The sequence below is a fragment of the Enhydra lutris genome, unplaced genomic scaffold (genome assembly GCF_002288905.1).
Source record: "Enhydra lutris kenyoni isolate GAN:26980312 unplaced genomic scaffold, ASM228890v2 scaffoldscaffold2, whole genome shotgun sequence".
Taxonomy (NCBI): Eukaryota; Metazoa; Chordata; class Mammalia; order Carnivora; family Mustelidae; genus Enhydra; species Enhydra lutris.
The window spans coordinates 54949893-54971427 of NW_019154086.1; the positions used below are offsets into that span (position 1 = coordinate 54949893).

The window sequence follows — 21535 nt, forward strand, 5'->3', positions numbered from 1 at the left end:
CAGGATTTCAGAAGAGCTTGAACCTTCAAAGCTTGAATCAATGAAGATTGCAGAGAGGTGAAGTAGAGAATGGGGAAATAGGGTATGGCCAAGAGAGCAGCCATTTTATGTTATTGTATATGAAATATCATGTCTCAATTATAGTAGTAATTCATTAGCCTCAGATCTCTAACCATCATGCCACAAGGGCAGGGTAGAATTGAAATAAATACTGGAATGTTGTAGAGTTTGAGGTCTTTGAAATTCCCCACATTGCTAGGCACTGGTCTTTCACCTCTGTGAAATTGTTACATTAGTACTTGGGTAGTAGGAGGACAGGGTCGATTGAGAGATTTGGGACTAAGTGTTCAGTAGTGTGTGTGTGTGTGTGTGTGTGTGTGTGTGTGTGCACGCGCGCGCTCAGGGTAAATCAATCCATGTGTCTAAGGCAGAGAGCTCACAGAAAGTAAAAATAATAAGACAAGTAAGTATTGGCTCGTTTTTGCAAGAATACACATCCGGAAAATTCAGCTAAGAAAGGAGAGGCAAGCAGGTACTTGTGTTCTAGGCGGTGAGCACTCAAATCCAGGAGGCAAAAGACAGGCAATGGAGAACAAAGAGTCAGGAATAAAAGGCCAATAGAGTCTGTGCAGTAAGTATTCAAGATCATGCAAAGCTTCTACGTAATGGGCAAGAGAGCAACATCTTACCTGGTTTCAATTGTGGCTAAGTATGAATCTAACACTGGGGACATTTGGCTGGAAAAAGTTTACTTCAAAAGCATTTATAGGCAGATAAATCAGTTTTTGAGTATATCAACAGTGCAAATTTGGGGGCATTATATCTTAAAGCAGCTCTAATGTATTAAAGCTTCCTAAGCCCCTTTGTTTTGGCTACCACAACATTAACCAGCAAAACATAGTTCTCTCTGTTTCTCATGTGCGCTAATTCTTTTTTTTTTTTTTAATTTTGATTCCAATATAGTTAACATACGGCGTTATATTAGTTTCAGGTATACAGTATAGCGACTCAACCATTTTATACATTACTTAGTGCTCGTCATGATAAGTATACTCTAATTCCTGTCACCTAGTTCACACACCATCCCCACCTACCTCCCCTTTGGTAACCATCAGTTTGTTCTTTATAGTTAAGAGTCTGTTTCTTGGTTTGTCTCTCCCCGCCCCCCCACACCTTTGCTCATTTGTTTGTATCTTGAATTTCATATATGCGTGAGAGCATATGGCATTTGTCTTTCTCTAACTGACTTATTTCACTTAGCATTATACTCTCTAGCTCTGTCCATGTAGTAGCAAATGGCAAGATTTCATTCTTTTTTATGGCAGAATAATGTTCCATTGCATATATATGGACACTTGGGCTGGTTTGCAATGTCTTGGCTATTGTAAATAGTGCTGCAAAAAACACAAGGGTGGGGGCGCCTGGGTGGCTCAGTGGGTTGGGCCTCTGCCTTCGGCTTGGGTCGTGATCCTGGAGTCCTGGGATCGAGCCCCGCGTCGGGCTCTCTGCGTCAGGCTCTCTGCTCAGCGGGGAGCCTGATTCCCCCCCCCCACTCTGCCTACCTCTCTGCCTACTCGTGACCTCTGTCTGTCAAATACATAAACAAAATCTTTAAAAAAAAAAACACACACACAAGGGTGCATGTATCCTTTTGAATTAGTGTTTTCAGGGCACCTGGGTGGCTCAGTGGGTTAAGCCTCTGCCTTTGGCTCAGGTCATGATCTCAGGGTCCTGGGATCGAGCCCCACATCAGGCTCTCTGCTCAGCAGGGAGACTGCTTTCCCCTCTCTCTCTCTGCCTGCCTCTCTGCCTACTTGTGATCTCTCTCTGTCAAATAAATAAATAAAAATCTTTAAAAAAATAAAAATAAAAAAAAAAAAACAAAAGAGTTAGTGTTTTCATATTCTTTGGGTAAACACCCAATAGTGCGATTACTGGATCATAGTGTAGTTCTATTTTTAATTTTTTGAGGAACCTCTGTACTGTTTTCCACAGTGGCTGCCCCAGTTTGCATTCGCACCAACAGTATATGAGGGCTCTTATTTCTCTACAGCGTCACCAACACTTGTTTCTTGTGTTGTTGATTTTAGCCATTCTGACAGGCATGAGGTGATGTGTTATAGTAGTTGTTTTTTAATTGCAGTTTTGTTCTGCATTTCCCTGATGATGAGTGATGCTGAGCATCTTTCATGTGTCTGTCGGCTATGTGTGTGTCTTTTTTGGAGAAGTGTCTGTTCATGTCTTCTGCCCATTTTTAAATCGGATTATTTGGTGTGGTTATTTTTATTCTTTCTTTATTTATTTATTTGGTGTGAGTTGTATCAATTCTTTATATATTTTGGACACTAATCCTTTATTGGAGATGTCATGTGCAAATATCTCCTCCCATTCAGTAGTTTGTCTTTTAGCTTCATTGACTGTTTCTTCTGCTATGTGAGGCTTTTTGTTTTGATAGTCCTCACGTGCACTGATTCTTAAGTGGCAGTACTGAAAAGGAGTTGGAAGACTTGAGAGAACAAATGGTTTGGGCTTCTGGTTTGAGCCACACCCTTCTCTTGATCATGTCTTACTCTTCTGCTCTGCTTTTGGGTCTCTGTCTCTGTGCCAAGGACCACAGCTCAGGAAAATCTGGGATCTTTAGATTTTTTCAGGGAGGTGCATTTACTCGATGAGCACGTTTTTCTCTTATTATATTGACATTCATGGCATATTGTTGGCTTGCAAACTCCTGGTCCCTTTATTGTTTTTCTAAGCACTGGCACTCCATAAGAGGTAAGGGTGAGAGTTGGGAGGTCAGGGGTTTACTCCCCTAACCTCTGGATGGAGGAGGTAAAGAAATGGGGAAGAAAGCCTCATCCTCCCAAATCTACTTGGAAAATTCTATGTGTTTCTACACCATTCTGTTGACTGCTAATTGTAGATGCGTCTGACTAGCATGAGAATGTGAGTCTCTCTGAAAGCTGTTGGCCTAACATTCAACCCAGAGAGACCACCAGTGGGGAGACCACCAGGCTAGCACACATGAAACTCTGGTTTTACACCCGGCTATGTCACCGGTCACTTGGAGATCTTAGGCAGGCCATTTAGTCCTCCTGTGCTTTAGTATGGGTTGTGGAATTGAAAAGGCATTAAAATAGATGAACATCATAATTTTTTGATGATATGAAATGATATGAGAAAAAAATGCTCATGTCAGTATAATTCTAAGTGGAAAAAAACAGGTTTCAGACTTGAGTAAGAAACTTGCCTCATATCATTAGACGAGTAATTACCCAGCAGAGGCTCAACCTTGGATCTCTCCGTTGTCAAAACCCAAGGTCTTGACCTCTTAGCCTTAGCCTCTTCATGGTGGAAACCAGAATGTTTTATTTTTTTAAAGATCTTATTTATTTATTTCAGTGAGAGAATGAGTGAGAGAGAGCAAGTATGAGCAGGGAGAGAAGCAGACTCCCAACCAAGCAGGAGTCCCATGCGGGAGTAGATCCTGGGACCCTGAGATCATGACCTGAGCCAAAGGCCCTAGGTGCTCCTAGAAGTTTTATTTTATTACTATTTTTTCTTTCTTTCTTTTTTTTTTTTTTTAAAGATTTTATTTATTTACTTGACAGATGGAGATCACAAGTAGGCAGAGAAGCAGGCAGAGAGAGAGGAGGAGGCAGGCTCCCCACTGAGCAGAGAGCCTGATGCGGGGCTCGATCCCAGGACCCTGAGACCATGACCTGAGCCGAAGGCAGAGGCTTTAACCCACTGAGCCACCCAGGCGCCCCTAGATGCTTTATTTTAAATGACATTTCATTACTGATTTTCTGACACCTGGTGAAATATTAAGCAAGGGGGAAGTTGCTTTTGCTATAGTCCATCATTGTTACACAGCATATATCTTCAAGTACTCCATGCCCTCGAGTGTCTGATTTCACTGTCTCAACCAAATTAGTTCACATGAAGGAAAGCTTAAGAAGGGGAAGAGGGGAAATATATATATAGTTTAATGTTTGGCAAGAGGGAAGATGAAACTGCTAACCTAAAAGAAAAAAATGCATGTTGTTTCATCTTTATCCTGTTTGCAGTATTTTCTTCCCTTTCCTGGAGAGTTTTGCCTTGGGTTAGAAAATTCGTAACACATAATGGATTTCTTTCTTCCCAAACATAATCTAAATGCATGTGAGGTAGCCACATTAAGGCAGAGTTGTTTTGGGAAAGTCTGATTTCCAGGTGTGTGACAGCTAAAGATGGGTGTTTATTTGTAATTTGGCTCAAATGATCAGTCTTTAGAGGCTCTTTAGAGGTGAAAGTAAATAAATGGATAGAATAATGGCCTCCCAAAATGTCTGTGTCCTTGTCTGAAACTTATAAATAGGTAACCTAACATAGGAAAAGGGACTTTGCAGATGTGATTAAGGGTTTTGAGGTGTGGAGATTATCCTGGATTATCTGAGCAGTCCAATGTACCCACAAGAGTCTTTTTAAAAAAAAAAAATTTTTTTTTTTAAGTAGGCTCCATGCCAACTCACAATTCTGAGATCAAGGCTTGAGCTGAGATCAAGAGTCAGACGCTTAAATAACTGACTGAGCCACCCAGGCACCCCTCAGAAGGGTCTTTATAAGAAGGAGGCAGGGGGGTTTACAACCCAAGGAGATGTGACAAAGGAATGAGGTGAGAATTATGCAGCCACAATCCAAGGAATGCTGGTGGCCCCCAGAAGCTGGAAAAGGCAATGAATGGCTTTTCTGCACGTGTCCAGAAAGAACACAGCCCTCTGACACCTTTTAGTCCTGGAAGGTCCATTTCAGACTTCTGACCTCTAGAACTGTAAGATACATTTGTGTTTTTTTTAAGCCACTGGGTTTGTGGTAATCAATTATAGTATCAATAGGAAACTAATCACATTATGATTCTTCTAGAGTTGTAGACCTTATAAGGGAGGATATTTTCCTCCAAACTTTATTATTGAGGCAGCGCAGTTCTTCAACACGGAGAAGCTTCTAAAAGTTACTGTGACTGGGAAATGTAAAGGGATGGGCCAAGGACAGATAAATATCCTGTTTTGCTTTGTGATCCACAGTTTAGACAAATCTGTTTGTCTTGGGCACATTCAGTGCTTTACTGTAAAGTTGATCTGTGAGCAGAAGTGAGAGGGGGACCAATGAGCTGAAAGAGACCTCAGTCAATCTGCTTCCTCCGTCTTCGCTTCACTGCATACAGGAAATCTATTGCTGTGTCAAGTTCCAGAGAAGAGTTTCTTCTGTTCCAGCTTACGAATCAGCCTGAGACACAGAGTGGAAGGAGGAGGTTGGTAGAAAGGGAGTGTCCTGTTGTGGATGGGCTAAGAGGATCTAGCTCCGAGCCGCTAACCAGAGAGAGCCCCACCATGTCCAGAGCTCCTTTCATACCTGTGTGGAGGCAAAGTACCAAGTAAAGGCAGAATACGAGAAATCAGAAATGCCCTGCACTAGGAGAACTCCTAAACCACGGCTTCTACCGATTTTGACTGTCTACTTAGCCTTCGGTAAGTCTTAATTCTCTGTGAGAGAGCGACAGGAGAATGGCCAGAAACGTGGCTCAGCTTTTGCTAAGTTTGCTTTGCTTTTCTTGTGGAGCGAGGCAAGATAATGTGGTCACAAGAGATGGGGGCAGGGGTTACTCTCAGATTTATTTCACTTTATTCTCCTTACTCTGTGCTTGGTCTTACTTATTTTACTTTGTATCCTATGATACTATAGGTATCTATAATTTGCCTCACTGCCTACTTCCTTATTTCCACGTTCTCCCTTTCCCCTTTTCTGAACGAGGCAGAATAAATCAAATATTTTCTAGTAACGATCCAAGTCATCTGGGTTCTCTCTGCCCTTCAAAAAAATTAATCCCACCTCATTCAGGTCCATATTGTTCACAGTATAAATTAGGAGAGTTTATGGCTTTTAATCACTTTCTATGGCCAGGTGCTTTCTAAAATAGAACACACTCAAAGCGTGGCGGTGCATCTGTGAGGTATGTCTGTATTTATCTTTAAGACGTGTAGGCTGTAAAAGACACTTTCTGGATGAGAGGACACTGCAACATCTAGGTTCTCGTAGGAGTTGTAGGACACTGGGGGCTCTTGGAGGGGGGGGTGTCCTGGTTTCACTACAGAGGGTTGGTAGGAGTTGATGTGGGAGGGAGTTTTCAGGTTTCACTTTTAGTAAATGGGAGCAGCCGCAAGGGAACAGTGTAGTTGGCATTACATTTCATAATTTGATCATTGAAAAAATAAAAGACTTATAAAATACTGCCTACCTTCCAGCAAAACTATCTGTTTTCCACATGACAGTCTTCCCGGTGAGCACAAGTAAAATAACCGTATTGTATTCCTGTGCCTTTCTACGCAGAATTTTCATATACTTTTTGTCCTTTGATCTGCAAAGCAAACCAGTGAAGTAGGCATGGAAGACAGTTTTCCATTTTATGAAGGTAGAAATTATGAAGGCCTGGAGAGGTGAACTGATTTGTCCAACATCACTTGTCAGTGACAGAGTCACACCTAGTCCCACCTGTAACATCACCAGACATTTGAATAGGCTTATGCCTTTCACTAAAAAGCACCACTATTTTTAATACCATGGAAAAAAAAATTATGCCCATGCTTGGTTATAGGCTTAATGGACTGCTTACTCACTTAAGAAAAATCAAGTGATCTAAATATTTCAGTAGTTGAGATCTGATCGTGGAAAGCAAAGACCCAACTTGGCAGGGAAGCCAGCCAGGCAAGAGGCTATTTTTCATGTCAGATCACATTATGACTTTTGGGTAAAGGAAAAAAAAAATCAAGATGAAAATGTAATGGATAATTTTGAATTGTAATGTTTTAAAGGTTTGCATTTTAAAACTGTTTCTGAATGCAACCAGAAGATACTACCTAAGTCAAATCTCTGAAAGCTGTGCTTATATAATTGTAAAGTTATCGAAATATTTAGGATCAGGATACAAAAAAGCAAATTACATTACAGGCAGGGATTTACATGATAAATTCACCATGAAATAATTTAGAATAACGAGAAGCAAACTACTTGGGGTATGACTTTATGTCTTTATTACTAATACTGCTTTGTTATTAATACTGCCAAACAGAAATAACTCAATTTGTTGTACAAGATAAATTCACAAAGGCGCCTAAGAACTAATGACTTCAGAACTAGGCCTGGGTGGTTTATCGGCCTTTGGCTCAGGTCATGATCCCAGGGTTTTGGGATCGAACCCCGTGTTGGGGGTCCCTGCTCAGGGGGGAGGCTGTTTCTCCTTCTTCCTCTGACTACCACTTCCCCTGCTTGTGTTCTCTCTCTCTATCAAATAAATAAATAAAAATCTTTAAAAAAAGAACTAATGACTTCAGTGTAAAACATAGTACTTAAAAAATCTTTTTACTTTTATGTGGCTTTATTTGCCTATGAATTCAAGCAATGTGGTAGTTGGTAGGCAAGGTTTATTAAAAAAAAATGCCTGCAGGGAAAAATTAAAACAATCTAAGCGGTCCACTGTCTAGCAAGGCTCTCCAATGCTATGTCTGGTCTTCTTCCCTCACAATCTCCTTACTGTAGCCTATCTGTATTCTAGCTTTTTTTCTCGTGTTCACATTATATTTTGCTATTCTAATCAACTTGATTCTACCTTTTATCAAAGTCACTGATACTAAGATCCTGATTACTAAGGACTCCTCCACTTTTTTCCTTCTTTGGGCTTATTTGGTTCATTTGTCATTGTCTTCCACTAGAGGGCAGGAAGTAACCAGAAGAGGAACTAAAAATCAAAACAGGACTGTTGATAGCTCCAGCATGTTTGCGAAAGACAAAAAACAATTGCAAAAGAGAAGGGGTTTGTTTTCATTAATTTCAGTCCTGTCTCCTTTTTCTAGTTTGAGAGTTATGAATTTGCATAATAGCTTCCTCTAAACATCTATGCTTAAGCAATTAATAAAGTAATAAAAAGTATTAGGAACACTGAATTGTTTATGATGTGTTTGTGAATAGTGGCTAAAAGTTATTAGCAATATAAATTAGGGAGATCAAGGTAAGACAAAATAACTGGAGAATATTTTAAATTGGTCCCAAAGATGGTAGATATTACAGTGGATTAGAGCTGTTGAAGTCTTAATGGAGAAAATGGATCTTGAATGATAATTTTGGATAGATGAGGAAAGGTAGATATTTACATTGAAATTGAATGTATTGTATATTATTTAATGCCTCTTTGCTTCCAAATTTCATCCATGCATTGAATATTTTGGTGCTTTGCATTTTCTCAGTAAAATCTCAATCTCCGGGCGCCTGGGTGGCTCAGCTGATTAAGCATCTGCCTTCCGCTCAGGTCATGATCCCAGCCAGGGTCCTGGGATAGAGTCCAGAATCCGGCTCCCTGCTCAGCGGGGATCCTGCTTCTTCTTCTCCCTCTGTGGCTCCCTCTGTTTTGTTTTTTTCCTCTTTCTCTCAAATAAATAAAATCTTCAAAAAAATCTCAATCTCTTTTCCCTAAATTTCTTGATTCTTATATATCTCTGTGTTACGTTTAAAGGTTTGTCGTGAGGTATACTTTTAACCACTAACTGTGTCATCTTTAAGAATCTGTTTACCCTCTTTGACAATAATTTCCTCATTCGTGAAATGAAGGAGATGTAGGAGACTTTTGAGAAATATAAAGTTTTTGAACAGGAAGGGCTTTAGAAACCTTCAAATTTCATTTCATACGTGGGCAAATAAAGCCCAGCATTTGTTCAAGGAATTACTAAAGATACCGCCCAACTATTTAGTAAATGAACCGAGCTTGAAACTCATCCATAGTATCAAACACACAAGGTAAGAGAGATGTGGCAGCTATGTGTGGGAAAATAGGAAATTCCCATCTAGGAAAAAGAAGGCAAGGCTAAAATGTGGGTTAGTTATTCTTTTAGTTAGTAAGTAAGGGTGTGTGTGTCACGTGTGAGGAACTGTGCTTCATGCTGGCGATACTTGAACAAGACAGACATAAATCATGCTCTCATGAAGCTCAGACTCTCAAAGGAGAGGTAAGCATTAAATAAACTATTGCACATAAGTAATGTGTAAGGAGAAATAGAGGGTGACATGGAAATGTGTAATTGGTAAGTCTAGTCTCGTCTGTGAGGGTCAGGGAAGGCTTCCCTTTGGTAGTGATGTTTGAGACGAAGAGAAGCAGAAAAGATCCAGGCAGGAAGCGTTGAGGGACTCACATTCCAGGCAGGTCAAGCACCTTGTATGAAGGGCAGAGGGAACTGAACTATGATTGCAGTGGTAAAAAAACAAAACAAAACAAAAACAAAAAACCAAAGAGAAATCAACCGTATCGAGGCTCAGTTGGGGTTCTGGGAGTGAGGGAGAATGATGAGAAAAGGTGCAGAGAGAAAGCTGGACAGATGAGACATGGGAGAATGTCTGCATTAACGTGCCTAAGGGAAAGACAGGCTTGTAGAGAAAGCGAAGGAGACAGGGCAAAGTACAGGGGTAGTAGTAGGGGGTAAGAAAAGGGATTCACAAGGAAAGGGAAGTGGTTAATAGCATCAGAATCTTCCAACAACCCAGGGGCACCAGCCCTGAAGAAAGCCCAAAGGAGCTGGTGACCTTCAAAACTGGGTTTTGAATGGAAGGGTATAGGAGCCACAAGATTGCTGGTGTTGGGGAGAGGGTGGGTGTGGAGGAAATTGAGGCTGTGGTCACAGACCACTCATTCCAGACATTTGGCAGTAACAAAAGGAGAAAGGATCACAGTTAGAAGGAGAAAGCAGCATCTAATTTCTTTCAACCAACATAGGGGAAACCTGAGTGTGTTCAAAGGGTGTCATCTGAGAACATTCAGTCATTTGGTCAAGGTTCTTTTCCAAACTGGGTGTGTGTATATGTAGCTGTTAAGTTGTTTAGTGACTTATTTTCTTTTTCCTTGCCATTTTGTTAGTTTGCCATGAAATGCTACCTCTCCCCGAAGGTGAACTATTACATAATATGAGAGTATCTGGTTATATGATACCGTTTTGTGGTATTGACAATTTTTCAGAAAAAATGTCCAAGTCAAAATGATGAAATCATGTTACTTTTATTTTCTAAAAAATCATCCCATCTCTTGTTCATTGGATCCTTCCTAGATGTTCCCCAAGGGTTATTCTACACCAGTAAATAAGCTACTTGAGAGTCACCTATAGAACCTAAATCATTAAAGATACTGTTTTGCCAACTCAAATCTACTTAATCAGACTAATCAGGGTGCAGAGTCTGAGATCCAGGCTTTCATAAATCTTTGCAGATGGTTCTGATGGGAGCTTGGATTTAAACACTCTCTTAGGTCTTTATCACCCAAACTATCCCTCTTATCCTGCATACTCAGCAGATGGCTGCTCACTTTTGATTTACCGGTCATCCAGTGTGGATTTCTTAAACCAAATGACCTCTCTGAGGGTAGAGACCTTACTTCATGCATCCTGTCACCCCACAGAGCTCTGCACAGGTATGGACGCTAAGTAAGGAAACTCCGAAAATGTTCGTCAACATGAGCTTCCTCCAAATGTCTCTGTGTCTGTAACTTCTCTTGCCCTTTCTGCTTCTCTCTTAAGAGACAATGTATTTTCCCCTTCTTCTTCTTTTTCTCCTCCTGCGCCTTCTTCTTCTTCTTTGATTTATCTATTTACTTGAGAGAGAGAGATAAAGCTCAAGCTGGGGTACGGGCAGAGGGAGAGAGGGAAGGATAAAATCCAAAAAAAAAAAAAATCACTTGGGAAAAGCCTTAAGTTAAGGACTAAGAGGCTTTATGATTTACTAACAAGAAAGTGGTCAGAGAGCTGTAGCGTCTTGTAAGAGAGTAGTGTTAAGACAGACGTACGAGCACAAGATTGAAAGGAGCCAAGCAGAAGCAACTGTCAACATATGGAGAGAGGGAAGGAGAGAGAATCCTCAAGCAGACTCCCCACTGAGCAGGGAGCACAAAGCAGGGCTCGATCCCAGGACCCCGAGATCATGACCTGAGATGAAATCAAGAGTCTGTCACTTAACCAGCTGAGCCACCCAAGAGTCCCAGTATCAGTCTTTTCAAAAGCAAACCTCCACTTTGCTTTGGCCTCATTTCCTGCCAGTACCGCTAGGATCCTGCTTTACCATCACTGGTGTAAATTCTAGCTCCCTCCCTTTCTGTCTACAAATAGGCTGTGCTCTCCTCTGTTAGATACCTTCTCCCTCCTCATAGTTCCATAATTATAAATGTTTTTGAGACTTTGATTTTGGCCTCTTCTCTAATTTCCACATCAGAGACAGCAATTTGGCAGTCTATGGACTAGATCTGGCTTGCAGACACTTTTCATTGGCTTGTGTAACATTTTAAAAAATCTGAATTAGTTGCCACTACTTTAAAATTGGGAGATTTTTTTTTACCCCAAACCCCTGACCTAGAATCTAGGGTTTCTGAGAGGGTAAAGTTAAATTATGTATATCAAGCACATAACACCATCTGAATTTTACATTCAAAAAGTGGTATCTTAATTATTATTTTGCAGTTTTCAAATATCTTTCATAGATATTATTTCAAAATTTATTTAATTAACTCTTAGAGATCAACTTCCTTGTTGTTTTGTTTTCTGGAATTAAAAACTATGCTGAAATTAACATTCTAGTACATATAGCTTTGCATATTGATATGTATGGATATTCCCTATCCATTCAACACACTATCCCTTGTAACTGTTACACATTTGTACAACATCTGTCCTGGACTAGGGAACAAATCTATCCCTATTCACTAGTGAATGGCCTGAAAAAAAAAAAATTTAACCCAGCAATATGGGTTTTATTAGCACAGTGTCCTGACCAACTGATACAGGCTTTTTGATAATATCATTTTGGAAACCAGGGTCAAATTTGTTACTTACCATAATTCTTTTGGCTTTCCAAATTTTATTCATCCATAGAATTCGTTATTGGATTCTTATGTTTTGGAGCTTGATACTTAAACTTTTCTCACTCTTCCTTTTTATAAACCGTTTGGGTGTTTTATTTTTCTCTCTGTGTTGTATTTGAAGAATATAATTATAGTTACCATCTAAGTCACCTTTCAACATATTACTTAACCTTATCTTTTGTTGGCCTGTTCGTATCTTTTGCCCATTTTTTCCATTGGGTTGTCCATCTCTCTCTCTTTCTCTCTCTCTCTGTTTTTTTCTTGGTTTATGTGTTTTCTGTATATTTTTTGTAGGAAATTAGTCTTTTGTTTATCGTAAATGTTCAAAATATTCCACAGGTTTTTGCTTGTCAACATTAGTTTGCACATTTTCTTTTCTTTTTTGCCATACAGAAATGTAAGATTCTTTCTAAAGTCATCTTTCTCAATGTTTTCTTTTGTGGTTTCTGTTTTGTACCAGGGTTAGAAGGTTTTTTTACTCACAGTGACAACTGTCCCAGTTTGCTTCGGACTTTCCAGGTTTTATTTTTATTTTTTAAATTTATTTTTATTTTTTAAAATATTTTATTTATTTATTTGAGAGAGAGAGAGAGAGAATACGCAGGGCGAGCAGTGGAGGGAGAGAGAAAAGCAGGCTCCCCACTGAGCACAGAGTCAGATAGGAGTGGAGGGCTTGATGCCAGAACCCGGGATCATGACCTGAGCAGGAAGGCAGACACTTAACTGACTGAGTCACCCAGGTGCCCTGACTTTCCTGGTTTTAGCACTAAACATCTTATGTCCCAGGAAACCCCACATTCCCTGGCAAACCACGGTGTTACTCACTCCATGTTCCATTTAAGATTAAAAAAAAAAATCACCCATGATTTCTTCCAGTTAATCTATCTATCATCTACCAATGATTTCTGTCTTTGGTTCATTTTATTTTATTTTTGTGTGAGAAGTGAGGTAGGAATCTGTTGTCGTTGTTTTCCTAAATGACTAGATAAGTTTCCTAATACCATTTACCAAGGATATAAGTAATTATCTTTCCTCTTATGAGTTTGAATGACCACTGTTATCAGATACTAAATTCTTACATGTATAGATTAAGTAACTGAGATTCAGAGAGTAATCTGTGCAAGACTGTAGAAGTAATAAATGGAAGAGCCAAAATATTGGTCAATTTTCTTTACTCTAATTTTGTTGTTTTCTGAATTTGTTCTGCTAGAACTTTGGGTTCCCATCCAATATTTTGCTTATTGAACACCTAATTAGGTGTTGTCTGCTACTAAATAAATACCTTTGGGGACGCCTGGGTGGCTCAGTTGGTTGGGCGGCTGCCTTCGGCTCAGGTCATGATCCCGGTGTCCTGGGATCGAGTCCCACATCGGGCTCCTTGCTCATCAGGGAGCCTGCTTCTCCCTCTGCCTCTGCCTGCCATTCTGTCTGCCTGTGCTTGCTCTCTCTCCCTCTCTCTCTCTCTGACAAATAAATAAATAAAATCTTTAAAAAAATAAATAAATAAATAAATACCTTTGAAAATGCAAATCACATTTATAAATTAAAGCATAAGAACGCAACATCACTGATGCTGATACAGGGATCAGTTGCTCACATTGTTATATTAAAACATGTACATACTAATTGTAGTTTTTGTGTTTCTTTGAACTTGTTATTTTAATTTTCTTTTATATTAACATATATATTGCTGAGTATATTACATATGTGCATTTCAAAGAACAATTACACAGTGAATGTTTATGAAAGTTTATGTAAGTTCTACCGCCCAACCTTTGCTGTAAGCTGTTATCTTTTGGGATAATAATTCCCTGCCTTTTTTTTTTTTAACATTTTACCACGTATGTATCCAGCCCTAAACAGTAAGAGTTATTTTGCCTTTTTTTTTGTTTGCATGTAGATGAAATCATACTCTGTATATTATTTTATCATTGTTTTCATTTGCTGAATAGTATGTGTGAGATTTACTCATGCTTAAGTTTGTAGTTATAGTACATTAATATAAATAATTTTTATCCTAAAATTTCAAATGCTTGCAAAACAGTTTTTTTCCTTGAAAAAGTTCTGGTGCAGAAATAACAAATATGATTTAAGATAAGAAATCTCAGGGCACCTGGGTGGCTCAGTGGGTTAAGCCTCTGCCTTCAGCTCAGGTCATGATCTCAGGGTCCTGGGACCAAGCCCCACATCAGGCTCTCTGCTCAGCAGGGAGCCCGCTTCCCCCTCTCTCTCTGCCTGCCTCTCTGCCTACTTGTGATCTCTCTCTCTGTCAAATAAATAAATAAAATCTTAAAAAAAAAGAAATCTCCTATTTTGTATTTCAGTTTCTTTCTTTTTCAGACACAAGGATTCATGATAATGGAGATATTAAGCTGTAATACATATGAACATATAAAGGAGAAAGTTTTCATTTTAAAAATATGTTATGTCTCATATAGCTAAAATGGCAAATGTTTATTTTTCTCTTCTGTTCCCCTTCCATAGAAAGATAAATTTGTCTCAGGGAAAAAATTTTCTGAAATCATTATGTGAGACTAGAATAATAGGAAAAAATGAGATTGTCTCTTTTTGACCATGGTGTGTTTCCCTTTCCTTCCTTTCTTCTTCCTTCCTTCTTTTTTTTTTTTTTAAACATTTATTTGTTTTTGTGAGAGAGAGCATGGAGGGGGGTGTGAGGGGCAGAGAGAGAGAGAAACCTAAGCAGACTCCTCACTGAGTACACAGCCCAAAGATCCCACAACCCTGAGATCATGACCCTGAGACCATGACCTGAGCTGAAACCAAGAGTCTAGTGCTTAGCTAACTATACCACCCAGGTGGCCCAGCCCTGGGTCTTCAGATCTTAGTTTTCTATAATCCCTTCAGGCACGTATCACCTGCACATAATAGTATTTTATTTAGAATATCTTTCCTTTCTCTCTCACTCTTATTATTGGATTCTTGTCTATTGGATCTTGTATTAAGTACTTATTGTTACATAACAAATTATCCCCAAACAAGTATTTATTTTCTTGCAGTGACCCAAGGGGGAGAGAGAGAGAGAGAGAGAGAGAGAGCAAGCACGAGTGAACACACACTGGAAACCACAGTCTTTTTATAATTGACTCTCAGCACTGATATCCATCACTTTTATATATTGTAGTCATTAAATGTATGAGTGAGTCCAACCCAGAGTCAAGAGGAGGGAATTTTACAGACATGAATATCATGAAGAGAGAACATTGGGAACCACCTTAGGGGCTGTCCACCACCTCGAGACTAGGATAAGTTGCTCAGGGTACATTTTTATACTTTCCATTTGCTGTTATTGCAATTTCACATAATTATTTGATTATTTGGTTAATGTTTATTGTTCCAAGTAGATTGACACTCCAGGATAAATAGGCATTTATTAAGCGCCTAGCTACTGTAGTTTAATAAAGGAATACTAATATAGCTTCAAGTTGCCCTCCATCAGTCCAAAAGTTCTAAAATACCTGATAGGGGGTCATTCTGCACTTTGAATGAAAACTACTAGTGATCCTAATCTGATCATAATCTTAGAAGGCAGAAAATGTTTCCTTTATTTCCAAAATTTATCATAAAATTAATGTGTTAGGCTTCAGGCAGCTTTAGTAGAAAAAAGATTCAGATAAGTCTTTTAGTTCAAGCTTTCTTATTTGGTATATATAAATAACAGAATTTGGGGAAGAATTAGTGATGTTTTCAATTATTCCTACAGGGTGATACTGCTTTTTAATTATATATCGAAATAAAATTATGATTAGGTTTCCTCCTCCAAAGGTTATGAAGTTCATAGATTTTTTGTTTGGCTACCATAGACTTTCATAATTCCTAGGTCCCGTTGTGAAAACCATTGCATTAGAGGAAGAAATAGAGCTAGCCTATTTGGGTGACAATTCCTCAGTATCTGTAAAAAAAGACACAATTTAATTTCACAAATTCTTGCTTGAATCCATTCATAACTGTTGGGAAATAATACTTTTATGTCTAACCTACATCTGCAAGGTGAAGTTTTATAAAACGCAATACAAATATTCACTAACTAAAATGTTAAGTTTGGTATTTAAAGCTTTCTGGAGCCAGAAGTAAAGATTGAAAGTAAAGGTTTCTGTATTGTATTGACTTTACCATACTGTTGACTAGAAAAAGTTATGTACTTAGTGTAGCTAAATAAAGATTGTTCTAGCAGTGTAATTTGAGTTTCCAGATCTTTGTGTGATTAAGATCTCAGCCTCAAAGTTGCATTTATTTTAAATGAAACCTTGAATCTTTAGGTGAGATGTACTGCTTCTTTATGACTAGGTTTAATACCTCAGTCTGTCATGTACTTTGGATACTTTTCATGAGTCATTCCTCTCATTAATTTAAGAATGAGAGTCTGTGTTTTGCAGAGGGGGAACCTAGAGCATATGCATTCATTTAATTATCTAAAATGAAACAGAGTGAGAAAACTCATATCTCTCATATTTTGTAGCCATTGCTAATCCATGATGGTTCAACACTATATTTGTTATAATAACCTGTAGAGTTTTGAAGTTTGAAAGCTTGAAACATCAAATGTAGAATGAAATAATTCTGTTACTTGGTTTTCCTTATGAAAAATATCAGGATATTTCCATGTATCTCAATGTGTTGAAATGTATTTCAGTGTATTCTGTATTTTTCAAAGTAGTAAATTCATTCAATGTTAAATAACAATGAAGATGACCAGTGATGACAGAAAGACCATAATAAGCAGTAAGAATGCTTCTTGTTAGTTAGTGCTAGCTTAGAGGCTCCAGGTTCTGTAAAGAAATGTCAAAAGAAAGTTAAAAATGGAACTATGCCACATGATTTTCTTTTGCAGACACATGGGCATCTTATTAGAGCATAACAAATCGTTTAGGCTCCAATTTTGTCCCCAGTTAAGCATTATTTTAACTTCAATTCATTGTTTTAGCCTCCTTACTGCTTTGTATGCCTTCTCCTCAAAGAACCTGCAAATGAATGAAAGGACAAGATATCTTTAACTTTTCCGTTTCCCATCCCCATATGCCGGAAATACATGAATTTTAGCAACCCTAGTAACTATTGGAGGATGGCATAATCCACATTCTAATTAGGTTACTAGCAGTTGCTTGACCAGGGGTTTTTATTGGGAGTGGTGAAGTATGAACAATGCCTATCTCTCCCTTTTTTAGTCAGGACAGCACAGCAGACCACAGGATTTTAGAAGAGATAAAAACTATTTAACCTCACAAAAAAACCATGTGTTCTTTCTGAGGGCCTTTTCCCCCTTCACTGGAGGAAGCCTTTGGAGTATGGCTTTGCACAGTCATGCCCATACAATGTCTGCTGTGTGGGTCGTGTATGCTTGCTCAGGCATATCACAATGACGATTTGGGAAAGGAAACTTCTGGTGCTCAAAGTGAGTAAGAGGTTTCATTTGTACTAAAATCACAAAACAATCTTACTTCTACTGATACTTTTGACTTAGATGGAAAAGTTTTTTTTTTTTTAACCATTATTTTCAGTGTCAAGGGTTTTTCCATTTGTATTTTGTTTTGTGTTTGTGTGGATGCGTGTTCTAAAGTTACATGTGTTAAAACCTGATGTTTCTGATACTGTATTTAGTTCAATTGAGGGACAATTTATGTACAATTAACCGTATCCATTTAAAAGGTACAGTTTGATAGTTTTGACCTATTCCTGTGAATCATCACAAACAAGACACAGGACTTTTCCATCATTCCCCATATATTCTTTCATGTATATTTGCAGTCCATCCTTGCCTTGCCTTGGTCCCTATCTGTAGGCAACCACTGATCTGCTGTTTGGCACCACAGACAGATGAGTTAGCATTTCATCTCAGCAGCGTTCTTTTGTGCAGTGTGTAGTGTATACTCTTGTGTTTGCTTGTTTCACGCAACAGAATGAGTTTGGGCATCATCAAGGTTGCTGTGCACTCCTTTTGTTGCTGAGTCATATTCCATCACACAGACAATTTACCCGTGTATCCATTAAATGATGTTTAGGCTGTGTCCAGCTTTTGGCCATTGTGAACAAAGCTGCTATGAGTATTCATGCACAAGTCTTTGTGTGGACATATATTTTCATTTCTCTTGAGTAAATACCGAGATTGGAATGGTTAGGTTGTATGGTGGGCACATGTTTGACTTTTTTAGTGTAGTTTCCACTAGCACTAACAATATGATTATTGAAAATAGGTAAAGGTTTTTTTTGCAATTATTTTTGTCATTAACTTACATTCCACTAAGAGGCATAGAGTCAAATCGTTGTGTTTTGAAAGTCGGTTGGAATAGCTGCTCTGTATGTGGTTATGCAACCAATTCTACCTGCACTTAGGTTCATTTGTTTCACTTTGCTTCATAATTTTAGTGTTTACAAGTAATTTGGTTATGTTTTATAATTACGGAAAATGGTTACATGGTTCCAAAGTCAAATCTATAAAATCAGAGACACTGCATTCTTGTTCCTATTTCATCCATTTAGTTTTGAAATTATAAGCAAGGAAAGAAAGAACACACACACACACACACACACACACACACACACACATCCCATGTAGCTTAGATGAACGGTAGTGTACTATATACGATTTTGTATATCCTGCTTTTTCTTCTTAACAATATATCTTGGATATCCCTTCATAATTGCTTATAGAGCTATCCCTCATTCTTTTTAAGAGTTTCATTATATTTCATTTGGTGTATGTACCGTAGTATAGAAAACTAACCCTCTATGAGAGGTCATTGGGTTATTTCTCAAAGTCTTGGCATGACAATGTTATAATGAATCGTCCTTGCATATATTCTTTTCATACTGTTGCCTGTGCTTCTTTAGGATAGATTCTGAGATTTGGTATTGCTGGGGAAGAGAAATGCATATGTAATTTTGCTATATATTGCCAAATTTCCTTCTGTGGACGTTGTAACGCTCAACATTCCTGCCAGCCTGATATCGGCATGCCTATCACTCGACAGCTCCAAAATACATTGTCAAATTTTTGGCCTTTGGCAGTCTAATAGGTGAGAAATGGTATTTCTGCATAGTTTTAATTTGCATTTATTTTACCATGAATGATGTATGAGCATCTTCCTATATGACCAAAAGACTTTTGTACTGCTTCTGTAAACTAAATCTCCATATCTTCAGTATAGTTTACTGTAAGGTTGTGTTGACCTTTATATTTTTAGCACAGTTTGAGTCACCTACATGACAGGCAGCTGTGCAAACCACTCTTCTAGGCGCTGAAGATGTGGAATGAAAAATATAAATGAAAATCCCTGCATTTATGGAGTTTATAATCTAGTATATAATCTAGTATATAATCTAGTTTACAATCTAGTGAGGGAGTGATGAGTTTGGCCCACGAATTTTGGCAATTGTCTCCCACCCTCCTCCTTACCTTAACTATTTCTGTTCAGATTTGGAATTCATACTGCTTGTGTCCATACACCATTGTAATCTTGATTCTATTGACTTACCATTTGATGTACTCTTTCAGACCTTAGTCTCTGTGTTTCCCCCAAAACATGGGTTGGATTTGCTTCATTGACTCTCTTAATTTAGATTAATTTGGGTAGTGCTTTTATCCCAGTACATTCTTTAGATCCAAGCCTTGGTTTCTATTCAGTAGTAGGACCTTTGTACAAGAATAGTTGGGCAGGGGCGCCTGGGTGGCTCAGTTGGTTAGGTGGCTGCTTTCAGCTCAGGTCATGATCCCAGGGCCTGGGATCGAGCCCCACATGGGGCTCCTTGCTCAGCGGGGACCCTGCTTCTCTCTCTGCCTGCCACTCCCTCTGCTTGTGATTTCTCTCTCTCTCTCTCTCTCTGACAAAGAAACAAAATCTTAAAAAAAAAAAAAATAGTTGGGCAATTAGAGCAGTTTACAAGCTGGGCAGACTTGGATGAATTGCTTCATCACCGTGAGTCTGCATTTCTTTATTTGTAAGATGACGTTAAAATACTTGTCAGTATGGGGAGGCTGAAATAAATAGCATATGCTAGTTACCCAAAATTTGTTCCTAGCAAACTTTTGAGCAAGTGCTCAAAAACTGTTAATTTTTAAAAACAGTGTTTTAATTAAGTAAATGGTAGCTTGGAGGAGCAGTGGGTTCAAAATTTCTCCAGAAAAACACTGTGTTAAATCTTATGCTAAAATGTTTCTCTTTGCTAGTCCGGTGCACCCACTCTAGATGTATTGGAGATGTATCATTTTCTTGTGAACACTTTCTAGGAGTGTTGCGCCTTCCACAGTGAGAACCTGCCAATATCCAGCCTCAACTCTAATTGCACATCTGGTTTTTCTCACTTAATGACAACACTGAACTATTTGTAATTCTTTGAAAGTCCCACGTAGCTTCCTATCTTCTTCTTCTTTTTTTTTTTTTAAGATTTTATTTATTTATTTAACACACACAGAGAGAGAGATCACAGGTAGGCAGAGAGGCAGGCAGGGGGAGAGAGGAGGAAGCAGGCTTCCTGCTGAGCAGAGAGCCAGATGCAGGGCTTGATCCCAGGACCCTGGAATCATGACCTGAGCTGAAGGCAGAGTCTTAACCCACTGAGCTTCCTATCTTCTAAATGACTTTTCTTTTTGTATGCAAAAAGATTTCCTTCTTTCTCCCTGCAGAACTCATCTACTGAGATCCAGCTCAAATATCACCTGTTATAGAAAATCTTCCCTTTTACCCTTGCTCTTTTAGAATTAAACATTTTTTCTTTTAACTTCTGGACATTATTTTACTTCTATCATCACTCTGAAAACTTTACCTTCTGATCATATAAATAGCAGCTTCCTTGTCCGGACCTTTAGCTCTTGGAGAGAAGAGGGCATTGTTTATTATGATGTTTCTATGCTTGGTGAGTACTTTGCCAGAAGTTGCTGCTCAGAAAAAAAAAAAAATTTATTAGCAATTCCCACTTAGAGTTTGCCTTACGAAATTTGAACTTCATAGACCATTGTCCATATGATATGATTTCAACAATGCTTAGGAAAATCTTTTTTTGTTCCATACCAGCCCCCAATGAACACATCACTACTAAACTTTCTTGACCTACTCAGTGGTGGCCCCAAAGCCTATAATGGATGGTAAAACCCTTTTCATGATTGGAGGTAAAGTAAATGCATATAAGCCAGGAATAAGAAATACTTTGACTTGAATATAAAGACAGCAGGGTGGTGACAGACACTTTGCATCTAAAGTAGGGGTATGCCAAAAAGGTAGGAAGTTAAAGTCAAAAGTTCATCGTGGGGCAAATTGTCCTGAGGCGTCTTGACTGTCATAACTTATATTTCTTTTGGCAACTGCAATCCAAAAATGGCCTGTAGAATGTGAAAAAATTGTGACTTTAACTAGGAGTCAGAAATACTAATGTTATTCTTCTGAATACCCCATATGTCTTTTCAGAGTGCATACGTGCAGGAGTGGGAAGTTCTGGGATACCAGGGAACTCAACAAAGCAGCAAACAGGTAAGGACAATTGCAGTTTGGGTAATGGTCATCTTTTAATGATAGTTCTATTAGAAGCGTGCTTGATGCTGGTACAGTTTGTATGTTAAGAACTTGAATCATCTTAAAAAAAAGAACTTGAATCATCTGTGTAGTT

General features: G+C 38.6%; 1 protein-coding gene across 1 annotated transcript in view; it reads left to right on the forward strand.

The window, feature by feature from the left end:
* The first annotated feature begins 5386 nt into the window (after positions 1-5386).
* Positions 5387-21535, forward strand: part of LOC111150514 (cell surface glycoprotein CD200 receptor 1-like) — a 31354-nt gene continuing 15205 nt past the window's right edge. Inside the window, exons 1-2 of the mRNA XM_022508006.1 lie at positions 5387-5507; positions 21337-21399. Of these exons, the coding sequence (XP_022363714.1) occupies positions 5441-5507; positions 21337-21399 (130 nt within the window). The 5' untranslated portion in view covers positions 5387-5440. The remainder of the gene's footprint in view (positions 5508-21336; positions 21400-21535) is intronic.